Source organism: Ammospiza caudacuta, chromosome 8, assembly GCF_027887145.1.
Source record: "Ammospiza caudacuta isolate bAmmCau1 chromosome 8, bAmmCau1.pri, whole genome shotgun sequence".
NCBI classification, from domain to species: Eukaryota; Metazoa; Chordata; class Aves; order Passeriformes; family Passerellidae; genus Ammospiza; species Ammospiza caudacuta.
In genome coordinates this window covers 16,311,866-16,338,288 of record NC_080600.1, presented here as the reverse complement: position 1 = coordinate 16,338,288, position 26,423 = coordinate 16,311,866, and the positions used below count along the sequence as shown (strand labels likewise).

General features: G+C 40.1%; 1 protein-coding gene across 3 annotated transcripts; it reads left to right on the top strand.

The window, feature by feature from the left end:
* The first annotated feature begins 740 nt into the window (after positions 1-740).
* SF3B1 (splicing factor 3b subunit 1) lies at positions 741-24,555 on the top strand. 3 transcript variants are annotated; one of them, XM_058809970.1, is made up of 25 exons: positions 741-809; positions 6,693-6,859; positions 8,933-9,034; positions 9,715-9,829; positions 11,662-11,741; positions 12,893-13,060; positions 13,210-13,444; positions 14,235-14,447; positions 14,848-14,969; positions 15,595-15,792; positions 15,884-15,985; positions 17,294-17,473; positions 17,922-18,008; positions 18,136-18,406; positions 18,680-18,825; positions 18,913-19,059; positions 19,180-19,305; positions 19,717-19,938; positions 20,184-20,366; positions 20,458-20,569; positions 20,657-20,777; positions 21,057-21,188; positions 22,053-22,325; positions 22,803-23,019; positions 23,932-24,555. In XM_058809970.1, exons 1-25 carry the CDS (start codon positions 782-784, stop codon positions 24,088-24,090), a joined length of 3,906 nt encoding a protein of 1,301 aa, XP_058665953.1. In that variant the 5' UTR covers positions 741-781; the 3' UTR covers positions 24,091-24,555. The 3 variants fall into 3 exon arrangements, 2 of the variants coding, with proteins under 2 accessions (XP_058665953.1, XP_058665954.1); XM_058809971.1 differs by lacking the exons at positions 741-809; positions 6,693-6,859; positions 8,933-9,034; positions 9,715-9,829 and adding an exon at positions 10,651-11,348; XR_009275027.1 differs by lacking the exons at positions 13,210-13,444; positions 14,235-14,447; positions 14,848-14,969; ... (14 more) ...; positions 22,803-23,019; positions 23,932-24,555 and adding an exon at positions 11,293-11,348 and having other exon boundaries at positions 12,893-13,049.
* The last annotated feature ends 1,868 nt before the right edge of the window (positions 24,556-26,423 follow it).

Below are 26,423 nucleotides of genomic sequence, written 5' to 3'. Positions count from 1 at the left end.
TTTTTAATGGCCTGGAGTTAGACTTAATTCCACTGCAGCAGCATATTGCTATGGATAGTTGTATAGCTTTGATTTCCCATGTCATCCGTTCCTGACTATTTTTGCCACTTTGAATTAATATAGTGACTTAAAATTCCAAAATGTAGTAACTTTTACTTTTTGTTGAAGCTTACCTCTGTGGTCTTAGATTATTTCATGTGTGAATAAATGTCAGATGATTCTTAATTCCTTCTTCCACCTGCCAGTTTGGTGTCATCTGCCAATTTCGTAAACACAGTTACCCTTCCCTCTTTCGAGCCCTTACTAAAATATTGAACTGCCTGAAGGGCTGCAATGCGGTTAACCCCCATCTTGTAGCAATAAACACATATCCGCTTTATTTCATCTAGCGATCCGCCTGTTGGCACTGAGCCAGTTGCTCTGACCAGATGAAACCCACGTCAAGCAGTTTGGCAAACAGAGGTGAGCACCCAAATTCCAGAGGGGCACCCCTCAGTGGCTGTGGGAAGGAAGTTTTCAGCAATCCCTGCCATATTTGGCTCCTCCACTGCCCCCGCCCTCACCGGAAGTTCCCTCACGGCGGGCCGGGCTCAGCGCGCGCCCCCGCGACTTCCCGCACGGCCATTGGCTGAGCGTACCGTCCATCAGGTGGTGGGCGGGGCCTGGCTCCCGGCCCGCGGGACGGCGGCCGCGCCTGCGCGTTGCGGGCTCTAGCGGCCCCGTGTGGCGGAAGCGGCGGGGCCGCGCCAGTTCCGCCTCGGCGTCGCTGGCGCTGCACAAAATGGCGAAGATCGCCAAGACCCACGAAGGTAAAAATAGCCCGGAAAGCCCCGTGTCCGCGGCCGCCCGCGCCTCGCTTGGGCATCGCCCGCTGCGTGTGTTGCTCCCCGGCTCCGGGCAGCGCCAGGCGCGGCTCGCCGGGCGCGGGCCGGGCGGGCAGGGCCTGTGTGTAATGGCGGCTGCGCTCGTCACCACCGGGCCGGGCGGGGGACGGGCATGAGGGGGAGCTCTCGCCGTGCTGGCGTGGGACGGAGCGGCGGCCAGGCCTGTGCGGGGCAGCTCGGTCATTGAACTCCCCTCTCCCGGCCTCCTTCCTCCCATCGAGCCTCGGCCGGTGCGCCGTGCAAACCCCGCGGGGCCGGTGCGAGTTTCGCATCACAAACGCCGACACCGCGCGTTCCTCCCCCCGCCGAGCCCTTTGGCCTCGGTAACCAGGGCTGCGGGGCCGGAGAACGGCGCGGCCGTGCCCAGACTGACCCGCCGCGGTGCTGGCTGAGAAAAGTGCCCCGAAGGAGGGGAAGGATCGTGAGGTGTGGAGCGTTCGCGCTGCCATTTTACACAGACTTCCTGCGGCCGCCTGTTGGCGCAGGAACGGGGCTCTCTCGGGGCTCTCTCGGGGCTCTCTCGGGGCTCTCTCGGGGCTCTCTCGGGGCTCTCTCGGGGCTCTCTCGGGGCTCTCTCGGGGCTCTCTCGGCTCCCGGGGCTCTCGCGGGGCCGTGGAGCCGCCGAGCGCTGTCCCAGGCGGGCTGTGCTTCTCCAAGGGGCCCTGAGCGCTGCTCTCCGGCTCTTCTCTGAGGGAATCAAAGCGCTCTCTGTGGGCATTGCCTGCGGCTGGCCCTGCGCTTAAGGATTTTCAGGCACCGGAGAAGAATTTGTAGAATTACAAATTACACTGCTTCTGTGTTTTTGCTTCGGGGTTTTTCACTCGTGTTTCTGTGTGCGATAGGTGTTCTGCTGTGTTTTGTTTTAATTTATATGCGTAATTCACTGATCGCAAACTACCTCTGGATGGTGGTTGTGCACTGTGAGGGCACCCAGACATTCGTTGCCTTTTAGTATTTTTTTTTTTTTCAGTTTTGCACAGAAAAAGCTTTTCAAATGGAAATCCATCATCTCCCGTGGAAGTGGGGTTAATATAGTGCTTAACACTACAGACCTAATCTGAGCTTAGGGATGAAGAAAAGCTTAAACTGTTGTGCTTACTTTTTTAAAATTTAATTTGATTTCTTTTTTTTTAGAATTCTAGAGTATTTTGGTACAATTACAGAAATTGTCTTGTCCTTTGTTTATATGCTGAGACATGTGTAAGAGATGTGTGAGATAGTACCCAAGTGAGTATTACCCATCACAGTGCTCTGCCTCTCCTACTACCTAAAGAGATTTTTGTCTTAAAACAGTAGAATTGTTGAGGTTTGGTTGTTTCTTTTTCTTTTTTTTTTTTTTTTTCCCGAGCTGAAATTGCTTATTTATTGGAGCAAATGGTGATGATGCACTGACTTCAGTGAAGATGCTGACATGCTTCCAGTTGCATGTGTTTTGATTACTGTTGTGTCAGAACAGGTTTGAAGGGGGAGGGTAGTTAAATTAAAAATATATATAACAGGGTATGATCATGTGAGGGGCTTTCCCAGCATGGAGGCATCAGCTGAGCAGCTTGATTATTTTGCTTCCAAGTTCTGTCCTGTCTTTTTTCAGTTCCTCACTAATCTTTCAAATTGAGTTGTTTGTTACTAAATCATCTTAAAATATTTTAATATATTTGTATTGTTTGTTAAATACTTATTGATTGTGCAAGATACAGCTTGAGAGAAGCATCAAAACAGTTGGAGTTTGTGTCAGCTACTTAGTTAAAGGAGAACTCTGAGGCTGAAAAGTGAAGTTTCAAGTGGCAGCTTATAAAGTAAATACGTGAGCTTTCAATGCTGTTGAAGGTCGTTTTTAGTTTAAGGTTTTTTTCTTGCTGAGAAAAGAACAGAGATCTTCAAACATAATAGATCTAACATGTAAGAGTGCTAAAAATAAAGCCATGCAAGGGCAAGCTAAATGTGCAAAAATATGATAAGACATGAAAACACAGAACGTGTTTACTCTGTAAAATACCTCTCCAGCACAGGGTCTTATTTATTTTTTTAATGTTTAGAGTAGAAGTACATGTGTGGTAGCAGAGCACATGGTTAGAGAGAGCCTCTCTTTGTGCTAGATGTTCAGTGACTTGAAATTCACATATGTTAACTTAAATAATATTCAGCATTTGTGATATGTTTCAAATCAACTGCTTGTCAAAGTTACTTCTGCTAAAATACAAAAATATATAAATAATAGAGTAAAATACAGGAAAGGAATGATCAGGAGAATATTATCCCCTTCCTCTTTTTTTCCCCCCTATATCCCCCTCCCTTTACTGTTTCTCTGTGAGTGAACTTTCCATTCTGTCCTGCTTGACTAAGCCATTAAACAAGTAGTTTACTTTGCACAATGTATCTTTAGGCATTGTAATTACTCTTTCTTAATTTGCTTTTTATTAAAGAGCTTTGTTAAACATGGTGTGAACTTTTCAAAGGAAATGCCACTTAGCTCAGGGAAGCTAGCTGGCACGTCTTGAATGTCAGAATAGCATTTTCCACCTAAATATGTGATGCTTTCCAAACACAGGCTGCCTGTGGCTACAGCCTCCTGGTTCAAGGGCAGGTTTTGTAGGATGTTCTAGGTGCAGGGTTCCAGGTGGGATCTCAGAGCAGAGGGGCAGAATCCCCTGCCTTGCCTTGCCCTGCTGCCCACGGGGCTTTGGGTATCAGGACACGTTTGGCTTTCTGGGCTGGGAGGTGCTTCATTTAAACTGGCACCTAGAGGCTGGTATTAATTGTATTAATTAAAAATTAGGGGGGCTATCAGTAAGGTTTGTTGAGTATATATAGACTTTTTTTTAAAATAAATAACCCAGTAGATTTTGCTGTAGGAAAATGAGAATGCTCCTTACCCTGCTAACAGATATAATTTAAAAGAGAAGGCCAATTATGAATGACACCTCTACTCTCTTAAAGAAATATAACTGTTTTAAAGATAATATTTGAGGACAAGGTCTTAGTATGTTAAGTGTTGGTAAGAACCATCAATAAGAAAATATTTTTGTGTTGACAGTTTCAGTGCAGAAATCCCCCAGCTGTTTCACTTAGCTGTTGGTGATAGTGGAGGTGGGAGGCCAAGCACGAGCCAATCTCGTGTGGATGTGGCCCATCCTGCAGTGCAGGGGACTTTTCATGTGAATTTTGGTGTGTTTGCTATGTGCTGGAGCTGTATGCTCAGGTTGATTCAGTGGACAGCTGATGAAGATCTGTAGGCAAGATCCATAGGCTTTTGCATGCTGAAGTTGGTTACAGCTGTGGAGTTTCAGCCAGGCCACGGAAGAGGCAGGGTGTTTGTTGTCCCGCTGACTGCCCTTTGCAAATAAGGGAAGCAGTGGGCTTGTACCCTCACGTCACCCCCTCGGTGCTGGTAGGGTTGTCCTTGGCAGAGATGGAAGCTCCAGGTATGCCCTTCCACCCCAGTACTGCAGTGCACCAGGCTGCAGAGGGAATCAGGAGCTTCATCTGCTCCTCTCTGGGACAAACAGAAATAACTAAAAAATCTGTGGAGAGGGTAATTGAGTTTCCTTGGCTCCATAGCTGTGCCATAGGATCATTGCTCACAACCTTAACAGGACGCTGCAAGCGCCTCTGAGGGCAACAGACAGATCCCTAATTTGGAAGTAGTTTCTTTCTGCTGCTTCACACAACTAACACATTGGAGAGCAATGTATTCCAAGTTCTGGACTCAAAGGAATCCCCTGGGCTGTGCAGGATTTTCCAGGCAGCAGATGTACCCCCAGGCTGGATTCAGGAGGTGCTCATGCCAGCAGCACAAGGCTTTTGTGAGCTTTCAGCTTCTCACGAGTCTGTAACAGAGGTGGCTGAAGTTATTCTGCTCTAGAAAGCCAGTTCAGTGGAAGCGCTGAAATGGCCAGAGCAAGATTCTCCTTACAAGCCTTTAGGGTGTATCTTCTGTGCTTGGGACTCTTAATGACTTCAGAAACACATTTGTGCTGGGTTTCCTCACTGGACCAGTGCAGGAATTGCTGGTTTGCTGCCAGGTTTGCTGTGCTTCACACGAAGGCAGTGCTGCTTTCTGCCTAAGTGAACTCTTAGTTCTGCTCTTCGTAGCTATATGGCAGTGTGTCAGGTAAAACTCTGTTGAGTTGCCCCTCTAGAGAACATGCCTTTGTACAGGAATCATAATTTGGCTTACTGTGGGGTTGTGGTTGGTTGTTGTTGTTTGTTGGGATATTTTTGGGGTTTTTTTTGGTTAGTGGCAGTCCGTGATAAGAAAAGGACCCAGCTGTGACGTTTAAGCTTGAAGTTTGCAGTGTTGACATTTTAAACTTTTAAACAAAGTAATTTTGATCCAGTAATTTGTATTATAATGCTAATAATCTTAGCTTTAGAAAAAAGTATTCTTATTTTTTGTCAGGTTTCCTAACGGGTGTTGAATAACGTTGTGTAGTGTCTTTTGGAAGACGGCTTGATGGTAAAAACATGTCATGTTTATTCATCATGAAAAGAGAAGTGAGCAACAGTAGTAAACAATTATTGAATACTCAGGATTTAAGATATTTGTGAACAAGATTTCCTGTAGCTTTTTTGTAAATTGACAAATTTCCTTTAAGTTAAGGTAGCAGGCTATAGCACTTCAGGTGGGAGAGGGAGAATCCCAGAATTATTCATGTTGAAAGGGACTTTTGCAGTCCAAAAACAATGTAATGCAATTCTTCCTTCCAGCCATGCTCCTTCATATTCCTGCAGCCATAAAATGCAACTCTTGGGGGTTTTCTTGGCCATTCAAGTAATTGTTTGATCTAGTGAAATTTACATTGTATGGATAATTGTTATTCCATATCTATTAACTCCAAATTCACATGAAAACAATAATAATTTTTACACAGCTGTGCCTCAACATAGTACAGTTGCATTTGTTGAAGATAGTTGGATTACTGCAATTTATTTTCCTCTTGCATTACAACAGGTGGGAGGAAGGCATGATTTAATTTTGTTCCTTGTTTTTTGGATTAAGAAGTTAATGTTCTTTCTGAAAGTACCGAATTTCTAGGGTCAGAGATGGCCACCAGAGTTGATTAGAGTCAGATCCTGATACAGTACAAGAATGACAAAGCTCCCATTTGTCCCATTTGAGGAGTGTTTTGTTGTCCAGAAGAATAGCAGTCTTCAAAGATGGTGGTGCAGGCAGGAATAATTATGAGGAAATAACATTTGAGCATCCAAAGTGAAAAGACAGTCCCTAAGTTTTGGGGTTTTTTTATTAACTTGTTACCCAATGGCATATTGGAGTTGGATTTTTTATTTACTTATTCAAAGATAGTATAGCTTTGCAATATGTAATGAAACAAATACAGTGTTTTATTAAATTTCAGTTCTGAGAACCTGTGCAGTAATTCTTTTGAACAGAGTTGTTTAAATTAGCAAAATTGCTGATAACATTGTGAAAGGCTTTTTTTTTAATGAGAGGATGACATTTGTTGTGAAAGGGTTTTGTTAGTGTAGTGTTGAGAAATACTGCAGTGGTGTAAATTAGCTTCTCTGCTACCTCTGGCAGAAGATGGGATGTGGTAACAGTGAGTTAAATAGTTTGCTTTAAGCCACATAATTAAAGTACACTTACTGGATCATACTAAAACATGAGGAGGAGCTTTTTTTGAATACCAGCTTATGAATTGTGATTTTGTAGTTTTGTGTGTCATATGTTTATTTCTTTAAAAATAGTCTTTCAGGTTGGGCAAAAATCTGTTTGCTGTACATAGTGACATGGCTGCTGTATTTGGCATGTTTGTGTAACAAGACATTGTGTGTGTGTCTTTACCCTAGATATCGAAGCACAAATTCGAGAAATTCAAGGAAAAAAGCCTGCTCTTGATGAAGCACAAGGAGTAGGCCTTGATTCCACAGGATATTATGATCAAGAAATTTATGGTGGCAGTGACAGCAGATTTGCTGGATATGTCACATCTATTGCAGCTACTGAATTGGAAGATGTAAGTAATTTTATTTATTTTGTTTGTTTGGGGCCTGCATTGTAACTATTTCAGAATCGATTTTGAGTTACTTTTAGTAGCAGTTGCTTGAAGTAGAACCAATTTCCATTAAAGCCACAGTGGACCAAGTATGTCTTATGTTGGAAGCACATAATCATGAAATAATTGGGGTTGGAAGGGCCTTTAAAGATAATTTTGTTCCAACCATCTTGCCGGGGCAGGGACACCTTTCACTGCACCATGTTGCTTAAAGCAACCTCCAGCCTGGCCCTGAACACTTCCAGGGATGGGGCATCCACAGCTTCTCTGAGCAGCCTGTGCCAGGGCCTCACCACCCTCAAAGAAAACCATTTTTTTCCTAATATGCAATCTAAACCTCCTCTCCTTCAGTTTACAGCCATTTCCCCTTGTCCTGTCACTACATGCTCACATAAAGGAGTCCCTCTCCCACTCTCTTGGGGGCTCCCTTCAGGTACTGGAAGGCTGCACTTAGGTCACCCCAAAGCCCTCTCTTCCCCAGACTGAACAAACCCAGTTCTCTCACCTTTCCTCAAAAGAGAGGTGCTCCGTTTCTCTCATCTCTTGGTGGCCTCCTCTGGAGTCACTCCACCAGGTCCCTGTCCCTCCTGTGCTGGCCCCAGAGCTGATGCAGGGTTCCAGGTGGGATCTCAGAGCAGAGGGACAGAATCCCCTGCCTTGCCTCGCCCTGCTGCCCACGGGGCTTTGGATGCAGCCCAGGGCAGGTTTGGCTTTCTGGGCTGGGAGTGCCCATGGCTGGGTCATGGCCAGCCTCCCTTCCACCAGCTGCCCCCAAGTCCTCCTTATCAGGCCTGCAGTTCCAAGTCTGGCTTGTACTTAATGAATTTTGCTTTGAGAGCCCTGTAAGCCCAAGCAGAAGGCAAAAACTTGTGGCCTGGTACTTGTAGTTAGCCTTGGCTGGAATAATTTACTTTGTTCTGTTACTGCTGCCAGGATTACAAATGACAGTAAAAAATTTTAAAAAATTTTAGCCAGCAAATTGTAGTGACTGCTTTAAGATTCCTGGTTCAAATTTCAGAGCTGTTTTTAAGAATTGGCTTTTTCACTGTGTTGTGTTTTCCTTCTGTATCCTGCTTGTAAGATTACCTTATGTTAATTTCTAATATTAAACATTGGACCATATTTTCAGTTGCAGGAACCATCAGATCTATATGTCTTATCATAAGTACAGAAGGCTTTATAATAGGTACAGAGGCAACTACATCATACACTGAGAGAATTCTATTTCTAAGAATGAGGAAGATGTTTTAGTTTAGTACTAGTTGATACTTGAGGGTTTTTTTTGTGATGTACTTGTGTCATCTGCAGACTTCTAAGAATGCCTTATTAAAAATTTCCATTGCTCTGGGGCTCACTGAAAAAGTTCCATAGTTTTATGAGCAGTTTTTCTTTTGGGTTGCTGTAAATAACTGAATAGAAACTGACTGCTGATGTGAAGGAATAGCAAAGGCAAGTGCTTGTTATTGCCATTGTGATTGAGTAAGTATAACTAAACTAACTTGAATCTGTCTCTGAGTAAATATAACTTAACTAACTTGAATCTGTCTCTGAATTTTTCGCTGTTTCTGAAGCCTTTTTACAGTTATTAAGTCTTGTTCCATATATATGTGTGTATATATATGTATATATATAAGCTGACTTGTATGAAAATTAGTTTGAATATCTCTGCCCCAGTTCTCACACACCAACTAGGGAACTAGTTAGGTTCTAATGGTAACTAGTTGGTTCTAATGGTGCTGACTAATGGTAGTGCTGATATGAAATACAGACTTTTTGTCTAATTAGTGCAGATAGCATACTTGATTAAGTGTAGCATGCTGAAGATTACTTGAGCCTTCTTAGTGATATGAGCAGGTTTATCTGATGCACCAGTTTAGGAATAAGAAAAGCTATATGAGAAAGCTTGCTAAAATTTTGAATTAGCTATTCTACTTGTCCATTTTCATCTTTTCTATGACCACAGCATGTTTATTTGATGTTAGTTTATCTAAATATAATACCAGCATGACCAATTCACCATGTCTTTACTGACAGGATGATGATGACTACCCTTCCACAAGTCTGCTTGGCCAGAAGAAGCCAGGATACCATGCTCCAGTGGCATTGCTTAATGACATACCACAATCTACTGAACAGGTACGTTGTAATTGAAGGCACAGTAAAATACTCTTGTAAGCACTGAGGAAAAGAAGTGTTAATAACAGGTTTTGTTTGCTAGAAATAAAACATGTATGTAAAGAGCTATGTTTTTTTAATGTTGCTGCAAGCTTGTTGCTGCTTTAGTTTGGAATTCCACAAGGTGATAAAGACTGGCACTTGTGCATGTAAAGCCAACATGAATATCGAAACTAAACTATCACAATTCTAAAAAATTGAAATCCAATACTTTGTTAAATTAAAATAACTGGGAAACTTAATATCCTTTATACGTATCATTTTTGAAGGAAAATGTAATCACCTAAGTTTTACATTCCTGGAGTATTTTTCTGTAAAATCTAAAAGCACAAGAAATAGCATTAAGTCACCCTGCAAAAAGAAGGGGAAAGGTCAACAGCATTAAATGCTTTGGTAACAAGTGAATAAACTCTTAAAATACCAAATTTTATCAGAAATTATTTCATAAGAAGTTCTGTGTTTAAAAAACTGGAATTCTAGTTATGGAAGTAAAGTTTAGTGTGGTGTTTTGACATTTCCTGCATAGTGGAGGCAAAAAATAATATAAGTCTTTTTAATAATACTTAAAATGAATACAGTACCTGACAATTTTCATATTAGTCTTCATAAATGTGTGACTAACAGGCTCTCTTGGTTTTTAGTATGATCCTTTTGCAGAGCACCGTCCTCAAAAGATTGCAGATCGGGAAGATGAGTACAAAAAGCACAGGCGGATGATGATAATTTCCCCTGAGCGTCTCGATCCTTTTGCAGATGGTAATTTATTTTGGCTTTTCTATACCCTGTATGAAATTTTTGTCTTTAATTGTCTTTAGCCCTTTGATTTCTGTTGGCATGCTTATAAACTTAGTTTTGTTTTAAACATCCCCTTTTCATAGAGATTTGGTTGAAAATTTAGATGCCATATTCTTCATCTTTATAATACGAGTTTTCTTTCCAGGTAGAAGGACAAGAAACTTGTCAATGAGCCATTGCCATAGAAACACAAAGGGTTAAAGGTTTCTCTTTTCATTTCGTTTTGGGTTGTGCGTTGTACTTTGAACAACTTGTGTATTGAGTGCTCAGATTCATTCAGTACCTTGATAGTTTTCATTCCAAGTTATATAGACTTACAGGATTACTGCTTTTGAATGCTAGTAGAGCACCTAATTCTTACCATCCTATGTAAATTTTAGGTGGTATAGCTAAAAGAAGCAAAAGCATATATAAGACTTTGATACTATTAATAGTTCAAGTCTGTTCTGATAATTTTAGAATGCAAGTCAGGAGAAGGGGTGTTAGTGGGTCTGAAATTTTCTTCAGGTGAGTGAGTTTCACGTGTGGCAATAAGGTGCCTGTTGGCTTAAAATTAGTAGCTATTTTGCAGGTTTTACAAATGAGAATTTCAGCCTGCATGAATTAGTAGGGATATTAATTATTTTACTTGCTTAATTGTAATTGATATAAACATGTATTGTCAGAATTCACAGGCCCATACTAACTGTCCTTAATTTCTTTCCTACAGCAGTACTGCTATATGCCAGTCCTGTCTGCATTCTTAAGGGTGCAGTTCAACACATCCTGTGTAGATTATGGTGAAAAAGTATTCCAAAGGAAAGTCCTATCAAAGCTAGTGTCAGAAAGACACAGCCAATTGGGCAGTGATCTTCAGCATAGAAATGTTTAAGAAGTTTATTTTTTTCCCTAAAGTATAATAGCTATACCACTTGTATAGCATATCAGCACATTTTTCTTAAAGAAAAGTGTTTTTCATGACAAGTCTCATTTCTATAAAGTTGGGCTTCTTTTAATGTATTTAAAAACTCAGTTAATGCAAGATACAGAGCATAAAACAACATATGGTGTACAAAACCCATTACCTGTGAGTATTGTGGTGGTGTATGTACTGTATTGAATTCAGATCCCAATCACAAGTGTCCCTTGAGAAGAGAAGAGGGGGAAAGTGTCATCAAACAGTATTTTGGGGTTTTTTATTTTGTTTTATTTTTATTTTTAATGAAGCCCTGTTACAATATGACACTAGAAGGTGTGTGAGACATGTCCAGATTTGTCAAACTTATAAATGGGTCTTTATGATAAAACAATTTAAACATTACTTAGGTATGCAGTAGTTATTTATAGTCAGATAACAAGTAGGATTTAACAGCTTACACAAGGTAATGTTTTGATGATAAATATCTTTCCAAAGTGTTACTAATGGTAAAGAGATAATTTTCTAGGCTTCTATTCTGCTGCTTGAAGTCAGAACTGCTGATGGAGACAAAGGCACGAAAGTGTACGTATTCCGGATTAGCAACCCAGGAACCCATCACTTCTGAAGACTCTTAACTGTGTTGTCATTTTATCATTTTTATCGGCTTTAAAATATTTGTTTGAAACTGCAGTAGTTATGTTTGTGTTCAAACAGGTTAAATTGATCAGCAAACTGAATAAACGTAAGATATATGTAATTTTAAAAAATTTCAATCAAAAAGTAAAATTAAATGATCATGGAATAATATAATACTAGAGCAGGACAGTAGAAGTCCATAGTTTCTGCTTATCCTGTACTCATTGTGCTCCATTCCTGTTGCTGTTCTCTTCTGCAGGAGGGAAGACTCCAGACCCTAAAATGAATGCCAGAACATACATGGATGTTATGCGTGAACAGCATTTAACAAAAGAAGAGGTGCGTGCAGGGGAGGGTTTTCCACGTGGGCTGAGTTTCATGTTACAGCCTTTGAAAGCGTGTTACAAAAGTGGGAATGTAAATTCTCTTGACTTTGTCTTGACTTAAAAGCCCCTTTCTTTGGAAAATCACATTCTTCATATGTTGAAAGTCAGTAGAATGTAAAAACATCAAAAAACCATCTTTTCTATGTAATAGTAAAGCAATGCAGGGGAAAATAGTCTCAATACATTTTAATCTGGATTTTTAAATTTTTTTTAATAGAACTTGTACTTTCTCTTGTTTATTATTATCTTTCAGAGGAGGAGAGAAAAAACTGAGAATTACTCAGTGTGAGAGATGTTTGTTTTTCGGAGCTCTATGTATAGGAAGGCAGGAAGGTTTTAAAAGGCTTTTGATGAAGTACCTACAACAGTACTGCAGTACTGAGATTGGGTATAAGATTGGCATTTGGTTTGAAATGTTAAAAAAAAGGAGAAAACCCAAAAACATGCTTTAATATTTATTTAATTTAAGTTAAAAAGATATTGGTAATATAAACAGATCTCTTGTCTGATACCTACAGTACCATCTGGCTAATTGGAACGAGACCTTGTAGTTCCAGTGACTTCTAACATTGATTTCTTTTATCTTAAGTGAGGAATTATTTCATAATTTTGGCAGTCTTACTGCTTGTGGATCCATTGAAGAGTGCAAAACAGTCTCTGTTAGTGTGCTGTTTCAGCAGTATCATCTCAGGATTTAAAATAAGAATTTCAGGGCTTTTTAATGTCATGGGATGTAGCTCCTGTGAACATATTTTCTAAGTCATCCATCTAGTTTACTGAAGTGGTACTAATTTGAAACAGGTGAGTAGTGGTCTTAAAGCATATACCTATTGGTGACAGAAACTGATAGCTTCAAAAATTCCCTGTGCAGTTGCTGTAAGAATGGCTTTTATTGAAAAATTAATTTAAAAACAGCCCCTCAAATACAGCTCCTTTGGCACTATAGAAGAATTTGGAAAAAGAGTGGCCTTGAAATGAAAGCAGTGGCTAGCTGCAGGTTATTTGAGCAAAACCGCAAAAAAAGCATAAAAAGATATTGAAAAAGCTCTTTTAAAGGTATAATTTGAAAAATTGTTATGTTTTTGTTTTTGTGTTCTTGAACAGAGGGAAATTAGGCAACAACTAGCTGAAAAAGCTAAAGCTGGAGAGCTTAAAGTCGTCAATGGAGCCGCTTCTCAGCCACCTTCAAAACGCAAACGGCGTTGGGATCAGACAGCTGATCAGACTCCTGGTGCTACACCTAAGAAATTGTCCAGTTGGGATCAAGCAGAGGTAATGACCTATTGCTCATCAGCTGTCTACAGAAGGCGTTATTGCTAATCCTCTTGAGTGTCAGAAGTTTGTTGCTGTGCTTAAGAACAACTGGCAGTGTTTTATTGTATAGGATGAGATACTGACACTTTAGGTTTTGTCTCATGCAGACTCCAGGGCACACCCCATCCCTGCGATGGGATGAAACCCCAGGCCGTGCAAAGGGAAGCGAAACTCCAGGTGCCACCCCAGGCTCCAAGATCTGGGATCCCACTCCCAGCCATACCCCAGCAGGAGCTGCGACGCCCGGCCGGGACACGCCTGGGCACGCAACGCCGGGCCATGGAGGGGCCACTTCCAGTGCACGCAAAAATCGGTGGGATGAAACCCCCAAAACAGAAAGAGGTATTTATGCAAACTGGGAGGCGCATCATAAGTTTGGAATGGTTAATTGTGCTGGGTTTTTTCACCTTATGTAAACGGTGAGTTCAGAATCCAGGCAAAAAGTAATTATATTCTGACATCTAGTGGTTGATGTGAGGAGTTGTTCTTGTCTGAGTTCTTAGCATCGGGTTCTGCCTGTGCCCTAGTGGCACCCATGAAAGTATCTCAGCTCCAATATGGAACAACAGTTTTGTCATAGCTAATGACTGCTGCAGGTTGGGTTTTTAGTGTATAAAGGACACAGTGAAAAAACACACATCAAATTACTTTTCATAATATGTTTGTGTGTTGTTTTTTAATTGTTAGGGTTTTTTTTAAGAGGTTGTTATTAAAACAAGTTAGAGAAGCATCTTACCTGCCTAATTTGAATTTGACTGTGGTGTCAGAGAACAGTGAAACACTTGTTACCTGCTTTATATAATGCTTCTATCAAGGGAGTACATGGAGTACTCTGCTCAATTCCTAGAATATCTGAGTTGTTCTTGTTTTTTTTAGAATCTTTTTATGCTAAGGTTCAGTAAGAAGATGACACTTTTCTCATAAAACAAATTTCTCTGTTAGATCTTTTCAGTGTAAAGCCTAGGTTTTTTTGAATATTCAGTGAAGTATTTGTTTCAATATTTAGCAAAAAGTCTTTACTTTTAGCCTACTATTTGTTAATATGATACTGAAAATGGATTTGAATGTTGATAGTAGAATTGGAGTATGTACTGTTCAGCTTTCTGAGAGGATTTGGTTTGTTTTTCCCTAGATACTCCGGGCCATGGCAGTGGCTGGGCTGAGACACCTCGTACAGACAGAGGTGGTGACTCCATTGGTGAGACACCGACCCCAGGAGCGAGCAAAAGGAAATCCCGCTGGGATGAAACACCTGCGAGCCAGATGGGCGGCAGCACTCCTGTTCTGACACCTGGCAAAACACCCATTGGAACCCCAGCTATGAACATGGCAACCCCTACACCAGGTGAGCTCAGTCCCTTGTCCAAGGCTTCTCTTAGTGTTGTGGGAATGAAGCATTTCCTTCTGTATTGTCTTTTGAAACAGACTTCTGCCCAGCATGCTCTCCTGCCTGTATGAAAGCAGTCAGTGTATGCTCAGTATACTATTTTTGTGGCAATGCCCACAGCAACTCGTTTCTGGAGAGGAATTGAGACTAATGCTACTTACCTATTGCTGTTCAGTTTAGTTGGTAAAAAAATGATAAAAGGCTCTGTAAAAGTTTGATATCTTACTTGGCTACAGAGTTCAGGTGCTATGGAAACTTTGACTCAAGAGAGCATTAAAAAGTTAAGTAAACAAGTAATCTGCTTCTGCATACAAAAGGATTTTTTAAAAATACTTATTTTTTTAAAATTTGAATATAGGTCACATCATGAGCATGACTCCTGAACAGCTACAGGCTTGGCGCTGGGAGAGGGAAATTGATGAAAGAAACAGACCACTTTCTGATGAGGAATTGGATGCTATGTTTCCTGAAGGATATAAGGTAATTAATCTGGATTAAAATAACAGCAGACCATGATGAAGTTTTTTTCCTACCAGGGATTACTGGGTTTTTTTTCCCCAGAAGTAGAATGTTTCACATAAAGTATTGATTGTACACACTTGCTTGACTTGATTTATTGTAAATCCCTTAGAAAAGGGGGTCTAAAGGTGTTCTCACAGGCAAATCATTGCTGTGTTTCTCAGTGCTGGAAATGCCTGTCAAGGCCAGAAATGTACTTTGTATGGGCTGATAGAAGCTGTAAGTCCAGATGTAGACAAACATGGAAGAGGGTCACAAATCCTGAGACAGCAAGAATACTATGTTGATTCAGTTATTGAAGTACTTCTTTAATCCTTGGAGACTTCCCAGTTTATTATCCCAGCTCTCAGCAATGGGAGTGAGCTTTCTTCTGAAACGTTGGCAGTACAGGATAAGTGCAAATACAAGCTCTCAGGGTGAGTTTGTATTGCTGGGAACATGGGATCTGTTGTACACAATAACACACAAATAAATCCCCAAACAAATAAAGTGAAAGCTACAACTTCAAGCTTCAACGTTTTGTGTTTGATGGGTTCTTCTTTTCATATCTGTTGCAATTAAAATGAATTTTGTTCTTCCTTCTCAGGTTCTTCCACCCCCAGCAGGTTACGTGCCCATCCGTACCCCTGCTCGGAAGCTCACGGCGACTCCCACGCCCCTGGGGGGTATGACAGGGTTCCACATGCAGACCGAGGACCGCACCATGAAGAGTGTGAATGACCAGCCATCGGGCAACCTGCCCTTCCTGAAACCAGATGATATCCAGTACTTCGACAAGCTGCTGGTAAAGGAGATTTCACTCATGCCGATTGAACTTCACTGCTTTCTTTTGATTATGTAGCAATGCCCATTTATTTGTCTGGAATTATTTGCAGGTTGATGTTGATGAATCGACTCTGAGTCCTGAAGAACAGAAAGAGAGAAAAATAATGAAATTACTTCTGAAAATAAAGAATGGCACGCCTCCCATGCGAAAGGTAAGATGAGTTGTCGGATGCATTTATGCAATCTAATTTTTCAAAAATTGGTGTTTTCAGGTTTAGCTTTAGTTGTCCATCCATGGGATTGTCTTGAAGATAATTTCCTAAGCTTTGCTATCTATTGTGATTTAAACCCAACTGTTAACTAAGCCCCACACAGCTATTTGCTTCTCCCCTTCCTTCCTGTAGTAGGATGAAGGAGAGAATCAGAAGAGTAAAAGTCAGAAAACTTGTGCACTGAGATAACAAGAAATAATAGTAAACTAAAATAACAGGAAAAAAAAGGATAAATAAATCCCAAGGAAACAAGTTATGCAGATGGAAAACACTTGTTCACCACCAACCCAAGTGATGCCTAAGCAGTCCCCTAGCAGCGACCCTTGGCCAGCTTTCCACCTGGCTTGTATGCTGAGCCTGGTGCCATATGATGTAGAGCATCCCTTTGGGCAGTTTGGGCCAGCTGTCTTTGGCTGTGTGCCCTCCCGATTTCTTGTGCCAATCCACCTTCTCAGTGGTAGGGTGGGGTCAGAGGGAGAAGAGGCCCTGACTCTGTGTAAGCCCTGCTTGGCAGTAACTAAACATCCCTGTATGTTTAGTTTCAGCACTGTTTCCAGCACAAATCCAGAACACAGCCCCGTACTAGGGGCTTGGTAGAGAAAACCAACTCAGTTTCAGCCAGAACAGCACACTTTGTTTAGTGTTTTTGTTCTTCCTCTTCTATATCTGTATGGCTTTTTGTTATTCAGTATAATTTAATACTGCTGCTCTTTTAACAGTAATGTCACTCACTAAATGGTGTGGGCCTTGTATAATTTTTTTGGTTTTTTACAATTATGAGAAATTGGATTTATAGTGTGTTTTGCTTACACGGCTTTGTAACTTTCTGGATTTTGCTTCTTTCACTTAAATTAGCTACTTAGTGTAGCTCTTCTTTAAGTTTTGGCCTTAAGCACTAGGCAGCATAATAAGTCTTTTCTGCAAATGCTCTAAACTGACCAAGCACCGAGCTGCCTGGATGCAAACAAGGGCTGTGAAGCTGTTTGCCAAAGGGAGCCAGTATCAGCTCACAAGTAGGCTTCTCTTGAAAACTGAACACCTGGGCACTGACAACACAGTGTTTGTCACCACACATTTGTATTTTAACAGATCAACTTAAAAATGCTTGAAATAGTTTTGTGGTGGTTGGGGCAGATATTTGGAAGCCTGTGGATGCAGTGAGTTACATTTTAACTTGGTTGTACCTGTTTTATGATTGTTCAGTGTTGCTTCCTTAGTTTAACTGGCAGGTTTTCTGGTTTTGTTCAGGCTGCGCTGCGGCAAATTACCGATAAAGCTCGGGAATTCGGAGCAGGGCCGCTGTTCAATCAGATCCTGCCCCTGCTGATGTCTCCCACACTCGAAGATCAGGAGCGGCACTTGCTTGTCAAAGTCATCGACAGAATTCTGTACAAATTGGATGACTTGGTCCGACCATACGTACACAAGGTCTGTTGCATTTTGCTATTTCATCTCTGATTTGCATTTGCTATTTCATCTCTGATTTGCATTTTCTGCATTTTATGTGCATATGAGAAGAGAATGATGCCACTTTTTTAAAACATATTTCACGTTCATATTTCTTAAACCACACTTTAAAGTTTTTATAGTGTGATTGGAGTGTAGGCTGTACAGTATTGAGGCATGATGTAAATATGATATATGCATATTTGGAGGTGGGAAGGACCTTATCTGATGTAGGTAGTGTCTCCAGGCTACATCCTTAAGAGACTTAAGAACTATAAAAAACAATGCAATAGATGTAATTTTTTCTGATCATTGTAAGGCTTTAAGCTTGAATTAATGGAATCGTCTCTGTTTCATGGACTCTAATAGTGCTAGAAATACTATAGTAAGTATTAAGAAAAGGAAATATTAATATGTTTATATTTTTTAGATCCTTGTCGTCATTGAACCACTGCTGATTGATGAAGACTACTATGCTAGAGTGGAAGGCAGAGAAATTATTTCAAACTTGGCTAAGGTAAAACAGTATCTTTTATTAAAGCACTGAGTTAGCTTACATTTACCTGCATGTTTATAGGCATGGCAGAAAAATTAGCTGTGCTGTTCATAAATCCAACTGCTATGTTTTGTGTTTTGTCCTGCAGGCTGCAGGTTTGGCAACAATGATCTCCACAATGCGACCTGATATCGATAACATGGATGAGTATGTCAGAAATACAACAGCTCGAGCCTTTGCTGTTGTTGCATCTGCTCTGGGCATCCCTTCTCTGTTACCCTTCCTGAAAGCTGTCTGTAAAAGCAAAAAATCCTGGCAGGCCAGGCACACTGGCATCAAGATTGTACAGCAGATTGCTATTCTTATGGGTTGTGCTATCCTGCCTCATCTCAGGAGCTTGGTTGAAATTATTGAGCATGGTAAGTTCTGCTTTCCCAGACTAAGTTTTTTTTTACCCACTTTCTGTCTGAAAGTTTTTATATCTCAGTAAGGCACAATGACAGTAAGGTCCTGGTTTTGTTGTTGCTGTGACAGAGAAACATTTCAGCTGACTCTGAAAGGTGAATAAAGACAAATAATTGTTCAGTATTCCTGAAAATAAGTTAATCCCTTTTACACTGCTGATCTATTGTTGCAAATTTGAACTTAATTCACGAGTACAAGAAGTGGTACTAAACCCTGATCTCTTGCAGGGCTGGTGGATGAGCAGCAGAAGGTTCGCACCATCAGCGCTTTGGCCATTGCTGCTTTGGCTGAGGCAGCCACTCCCTATGGTATTGAGTCATTTGACTCTGTCCTGAAGCCCTTGTGGAAGGGTATACGTCAACACAGAGGAAAGGTAAATCCAAAATGCTTTCTTTAGTTTGAACTGAAATGGATGTGTTCCTGCTGTAACTTATTAGAGACATATTTTGCATTTCCCTAGGGTTTGGCTGCGTTCTTGAAGGCCATTGGTTACTTGATTCCACTCATGGATGCCGAGTATGCAAACTACTACACCAGAGAAGTCATGCTGATTCTTATCAGAGAGTTCCAGTCTCCTGATGAAGAGATGAAAAAAATTGTGTTGAAGGTATGTCACAATGATAGTTCTGCGTTGATACTGAACGTGTATAAAAAAAATTCCAAACAAAAGCAAAAAAACCCACACCCTACACCAGATTAAAATTGTTGGATTTTTATTTCCTGTCAGGTGGTAAAGCAGTGTTGTGGTACAGATGGTGTTGAAGCAAACTACATTAAAACAGAAATCTTGCCACCCTTCTTCAAACATTTCTGGCAGCACAGAATGGCACTGGACAGAAGAAATTACAGACAGGTATTTTTGGTCTTTTTTTTAGCTAGGAAATTATTATTATTATATTTACAGTAGAAGAAAATTAGAATATTCATTCAGGCTAAATACTTATTTTTGTATGTGTCCTGAAACTTGATTTTTGTTTTACTAGCAATTTAGAAGTTGTGTAGCTAAGAAGATTTTCAGGTTCTTAGGAGGTTATCACAACATTTTACATATGTGAATGTCTTCATCACTTGCAAGGTGGGGTGGTTCACCCCATTTATGTTCTTTAAAATACTAGATGATTGCTAAAGCTAAAACTAGTTTTTTGTAGTTGACTTAATATGTTTCTTCAGACTAGGGAAATTATTTTCAAGATGTAGAAAGTAGATTTTTACTACTTTTCAGCATAATTTTAATGGTTGCTTATTTAACGTTTCTGTATTTCAGTTGGTTGATACGACTGTGGAGCTGGCAAATAAAGTTGGAGCAGCAGAAATTATTTCTAGAATTGTGGATGATCTGAAAGATGAGGCTGAGCAGTACAGAAAGATGGTCATGGAAACAATTGAGAAGATCATGGGAAATCTGGGGGCAGCAGACATCGATCACAAACTGGAAGAACAGCTCATTGATGGTATTTTGTACGCCTTCCAGGAACAGACCACAGAGGTAAGGCCTAGGGTTGGAGTATTCCATTCACTGGAATTGTAAGCCATCTCACTGAATACAGAAATGTGTGCTTCTGAGTTAGATTTTAGAATCCCTTTTTAGATGTTAGTGCTCTAATCAGTGAAATCCAGAAACAATCTCTGGAATGTGTTAGCATTTTAAAAGCAATTTTAGATTAGGGCAAGTTTAGGTAAAATACAGTGATGCTGTTTGTCTGATTGTCCTTTATTGTTTTTTTCCCTCAGGATTCTGTGATGTTGAATGGTTTTGGCACAGTGGTTAATGCTCTGGGCAAAAGGGTGAAACCCTACTTGCCACAGATCTGTGGTACAGTTTTGTGGCGTTTGAACAACAAATCAGCCAAAGTCAGGCAGCAGGCTGCTGACCTGATCTCTCGTACTGCAGTTGTCATGAAGACTTGTCAAGAGGTATGGACTTCTCTTCCAGATTTGCTCTAGCAGGTCACAGTAATGAGAGGGGAGGGGAAAATTACCTTCAACTCTTTTTACTTGCTTGTAGGAAAAACTGATGGGACACTTGGGTGTTGTTTTGTATGAGTACCTGGGTGAAGAATATCCTGAAGTACTGGGCAGCATACTTGGAGCGCTTAAGGCTATTGTGAATGTTATAGGTATGTTTTTGTCTTGATTACTTGTCTGTTCAAGAGCAAAATAGAAAAACCACTGTAAAACTAAATGTGCCTCTTTGAATTCAATAGGTATGCACAAGATGACACCACCAATCAAAGACCTGCTGCCACGGTTGACACCTATTTTGAAGAACAGACATGAGAAAGTACAGGAAAATTGTATTGATCTTGTTGGGCGTATTGCAGACCGGTAAGCTGAGTAATGTTAAAATAGCTAACCTTCTTTGTGGGCAATTACTGTAGCAAAAGCTCAACTTTGGCTTCTGGGTACTCGTTGTCGTATCTCTTGGTATTTCTGAAGTTATGCCCAAAACTTGAAATATGTAGCAGACACACTGTTGAATTACCTAATAAAGGAAATGCTTAAGCTTAGCTCTGTGGATAGCAAATGAATAGGTGCTACAGTTTGTGGCTTTATGTAAAAATCTCTAGCATCACTGAAGAGGTAACTCACTTTATTCTCTTTCAGAGGTGCAGAGTATGTTTCTGCAAGAGAATGGATGAGGATCTGCTTTGAACTGCTTGAGTTATTAAAAGCTCACAAGAAAGCTATCAGAAGAGCCACAGTGAACACTTTTGGTTATATTGCAAAAGCTATTGGGTAGGTTGGTTTAATGCTTGTCCACTTCTTCACACAGTTACCAAATATAGTGATGATTGTTAGTTTTCTGGTGGGAAATAGTCAAACTTCTCTATATTTTATATGTGCAGACATTGTTTTACTCATTTTGAAAACTACAATTACGTATTCTTGATTAACATAGGATGTTGCACTTCTGAACAAAATTTGTGGACTAATAAGGTTAAAATCTTATTTGAGAGTAAGAGCTGTTGTCTCATGAATCACTGTGGTGTGCATTCACACCCTCTTTGTATTATTTCATAAACTCCTTTTAAGAATTTATCTTTTCTCTCTTTTTTTTTCCTTCCTCCCCCACCAAATCACTAGTTTTATCAATTATTTAAGGTTTGTTTCCACTAAGGTCATACTCCAAGTCAGCACATTGTAGAATGAGGCACAGTTGCCACCTTTATGTGTGTTCTGTAAGAGACTGATGACTGGCTGAATGCAGATAGAGCAAGCAGCCAGGAGAGTGCTGTAAGTGTTCTCCATGTATAACATAACTTATCTCTGTCAATACTTGTTTTTATACAAGTCTGTAATTTCCTCTGGGATCAGAGTAATAGTGGGGAGGCTCTGCTGCTCTCCAGAGTTCACAAGTGGAAAAACAGAGGGCAGGGAAAAAGCTGAGTCTAGACAAAGCAAAAATGTTGCTATGAAAATAAATCCTTTAGCTGTTCTAGAGTTTAGTGTTTCATGTTTAGCATTCAGTTTGTTTCCTAGTTCTCTAAACTATTTATGAGGGCTAAACCATGTTTCTCTGCCACTTTTTTGAAGCTTAACTAATTTTTTCCAAATCCTCACTGAATCTATTGACATGGATGTCCATGTTGTCTCTTCCAGACCTCACGATGTATTGGCCACACTGCTAAACAACTTGAAAGTACAGGAAAGGCAGAACAGAGTATGTACTACAGTAGCAATTGCTATTGTGGCTGAAACATGCTCACCCTTCACAGTGCTGCCTGCACTCATGAATGAATACAGAGTTCCAGAACTGAATGTCCAGAATGGTGTGTTAAAATCACTTTCTTTCCTGTTTGAATACATTGGAGAGATGGGAAAAGATTACATTTATGCTGTTACACCATTGCTTGAAGATGCTTTAATGGACAGGTGAGTGCACTTCTGTGGTACAGTTACCCATAGTGACTTTTTTAAGGATATACTTGATTGTTAGTGATAGCAGATATGCATATTGTCCTTGTTTGCAGAAGCCTTTAAGTGGGCAGCATAATTTGGAAGCCATTATTTGCAAACAATTTGGATTATATATGCTTCAATTTTACTAATAATTCTGAAGATTAAAATTATAAAAGCATCTTCAGTGAGTCAAGACTTCTTCCATTAAAACTGCTTTTGATAATTTCTATTGTTGATACTTCTGTGGAATTGGAGTGCATTAATTTTTCAGAAAATTCCCATCTTTTTTCACTTTACTGATTTTTGATACTGTGCCTCTTGCTGTTAGTAAGTATGGCTTGAAATGTTATTAGTGCTTTCAAGGAAAGTGTTGATGACAAGAAACAGTATGCTTCTCCAATCATGTTGCTTCTGAGTCTCATTTATTAATTCCCATTGTTCTCTTTGCAGGGATCTGGTGCACAGACAAACAGCCAGTGCTGTGGTGCAGCACATGTCCCTTGGTGTTTATGGGTTTGGCTGTGAAGATTCTCTTAATCACTTGTTAAACTATGTGTGGCCCAACGTGTTTGAAACCTCTCCTCACGTCATCCAGGCAGTTATGGGGGCTCTGGAGGGCCTCAGAGTGGCGATTGGGCCCTGCAGGATGTTACAGTACTGCTTACAGGTATGGTCTGTGTGCTGGGGCAGCAGAGAGAGCTGTCAGGCAGGACTTCTTTCCACCAGACAGAAAAGTCAGCTGAAGATGATTTCCAACAAAGGAAAAACGGCTTTTTGTCTCCAAAGTATTTTGTAAACAAATACTCTGTGCCAAGGACTTGAATGGCGGAAATAGGCAGCAAACAGAGGGTCTGGTATAGGGAGATAGCTGATTACATCACAGAACTTGTGTAGAAAGAGCAGGTAACTTAGAATATCAGTTGACTAAAATAGCCTGGCACTTTGATTTCTAAACTGGAACTCAAATTTTGAGGATGTGAACTAATGACTGGGGAATAAATTAGCTGTGGGAGGGGTTATGACAAGTAATCAGTGAGATAAATGAGAGGAGATAGGATTAGTAGTTGTGATTTGTTGTTAGCCAAGAGAAAAAGTGAGATGTTTACAAGAATGCAGCACTATAAACAGTGCTTTGATTAGACTTGGTACTGCTAGAGCAACACTGGGCAGTTCAGCTTTTCTGTGTTATTTTGTGTCAGAGCATGTGACAGTGGCTGTGTTGGCTATGGAATTAAAGCTCACCTAACAGGTGGGGAGAAAGGATTAAAGTCATGCAGGTCTGTGTGGAGAAGGTGTGACAGCATTTTAGTAATAATTTGCAGATAGGAAATTTCAGACTTTTGCAGTGTGGGGACCTCAACATGAAGATACTGAGGTCAGTAGTAAGGTGAAAGTCTCTTGCAGTGCATATTCCTGCAAGTACTGTTTGTATATTGTTAGTACATAGAAATGTTTTTCCCTAGAGCTTGTATGTTCTGTCCATTTATTAAATGCTTGTTCTGCAACGCTGGATTAAATTCAATAAAGGAACATTTGAACTGCAAGCTTTTATTACATTTTGTTCTGTTCTGTTTTCTAGGGTTTGTTTCACCCTGCCAGAAAAGTCAGAGATGTTTATTGGAAGATCTACAATTCTATCTACATTGGCTCACAGGATGCTCTGATAGCACATTACCCAAGAATCTATAATGATGAAAAGAACACCTATATTCGTTATGAACTTGATTACATCTTATAATCTTCTTGTTCAGTTGTTTGTGTTTAATGCACAGCTGTTGTTCAGTTAAATGCTTCGGATTTCATGATGTAAAATTTTAAAATTTTGGAGATCAGTGTAGAGCTGGTCAGAGGCAGAGCTAGGTATCCAGTAGCATGATTTTTTAAATATGTCCTCGTTTTTTGATGTTAAACAGTTAAAGCCAGTAGTGACCAACAAAACAGTAATTACAAAGTACTGGAGGGATTTTGTTTTGGATCCATCTTTACGAAGATTTAGATTTCATTCCTTGTGTTTAAAGGGGAAGTTTATTTGAGAAATAAACATTTGTGTATAAAAACTAATTTGTGTGTGGTTTTTGGACAGAGGGGCTTGTAAAATAAGTCCCTTTGGATTAAGTATTTGTTTATGTAATGAATAGGTGGTATAAAACATTTTAACCCTTTTTGTCATCCACTAGCTTTTGAATAAATAAGAAAAATGTACCGACTGTAGTTAATGTGTGTATCTTTGTCATGCAATAATGTAGCTGTAGCCTGGCTGATGGCTGCAGTAGTATCAGTTTATTTTCATGGAAAAAGTATTTAATTTCTTCTTGTTACTGCTTCATTTGCAGTATCCTGGTGGACATGGCTTGTTAAATTTTCAGAAGTGAGCAGTTTTATTGTGAATTGCATTTGTAAAACCAGTTGTGAAAATTATGCGTATTGATATATTTACAGGGTGTGCTGTAATTCAATTAAAGAGCTAGGAAAGTTAAGTCCCAAGCACCTCAGATGAGGCAGTTTCTAAGAAAAGCATTCTATTTTCTCATTTGCTTTTTGCCTTTTGTGTGTGTACTACAAAGAAAAAGGTTTTGCTATCAGTAAAGCACCTAAAACCCAAGGATAAATGATTTTGCTAGTAGTGTACATTATACCATGTTTGTAAGGTAGCAGGAGGCAGTAGCTGGCTATCAGACACCGTGTTCTGTGAGTGCTTGACTTCAGTGATTCATTTCCATCTTACAAGTTCAGGGCAGTGGTGTTACCTGACTTGTCTCTGTCTCACATAAATGTGAGAGTCTTTAACTGTTCAGCATATAGAAAATTTGACCCTGCCTTTCAGGTCTAATTTTTTGTTAGGGGTTTGGGATGGCACAAAAGCAACTTGGGGCCCTTTTGTTAATAAAGGTGCCACTGCTACTTAGGAAAGGGGAAAAGTAACTTTTTTCAACAGCTGGTTTTATCTAAAACTTAGGTAAAAACAAGTTGCAACTTGTTGAAGTCTTTATTGCTGAACTATTTCCTCTGACAATAAGGTGCATTCTAGTCTATATTTAGTGCTTTGTCACTGAATAGTATTGTTTGTGTTACAGATAGCCTGCCATCTTCCTTGCCTCAGAAGTTCTGCAAGACAGAACCAAGCAAGTGCCAGTAGAGAGGGAGAAGGGCTGGAAAAAAGCACTGAATTTTGAGAGATGAGCCAAAAGAGAGCTCTGAAACAGGTAGGAATAGATGATGGCTCCTGACTTCTAGATATGCTTCAGCAAATTCATTATTCTTAGAAATAAGAAGTGAAATTGTAAAAATTTTCTCAAAGTGGAGAGCAGCTTCAAATTGTTACCATTTTTGTATTTTTGAAGCTTATCACTTTTAAATCTCAAATACTTTCATAAATCTTTTTGAGGAAGGTGCAATGTTTCCCTTGTTTCCTCAGGAAGACAAAAAAGGGAAGGAGAACTGTGTGATGAAACAGAATCGTAATAAAACTGATGTTCATGTTTGGGTGTTTTGCTATCCCAAGTATCTGGTATGAAGTCAGGTTTGAAGTGGCAGTATTTAAGTGCAGCTCTTGATATGCAGAGTCATCAGGAAGCATTTTTATCCTTGAGACTTTGTGGGTCTGTGGAACTCTTACCTAAAGAGGCCATCTCTGGATCATAGACTGATGGGATTTTCTGGGAGCCTACAGCAGCTTGTAAAGGATTTTGCTTTTGTTGTTTAGCAAGCACATTGAGTTTTATTCAGCACAGGAAGATTAAGGAGGAAATTTGGGGGAAATAAATAACTACCTAGATACAACATTTGTCTATGTAGACAAATATGTTTATTTTCCAGTACAAACTAAAGTCATTAATGAATGGGAAAGTTTTATTCTGAGGTGGTGGCTGGTATTCACCTGCAGGCTTCTGGTTCTGGACAGCAAAGACCAAGGAGTTTAAATTAATGGAAAGATTTGGATCACTACTGTTTAAATTCCTTTAATGGATAATTAATTGTGCCATTGATGCAGAAAAACAGGCTAAGTGAACAAAACATCAGCTGTTTTGCTACTTGTTTATGAAATGGGAGACATTCCATGGCTTGGCAAGT

Excerpts from the sequence above, each read along its gene's own strand:
- SF3B1 (XM_058809970.1), top strand. The coding sequence starts at position 782 with ATGGCGAAGATCGCCAAGACCCACGAAG. Across the intron at positions 14,970-15,594 it reads TGTTTCCTGAAGGATATAAG|GTTCTTCCACCCCCAGCAGG; the intron begins GTAATTAATCTG and ends CTTCCTTCTCAG. Across the intron at positions 22,326-22,802 it reads GAAGATGCTTTAATGGACAG|GGATCTGGTGCACAGACAAA; the intron begins GTGAGTGCACTT and ends TTCTCTTTGCAG.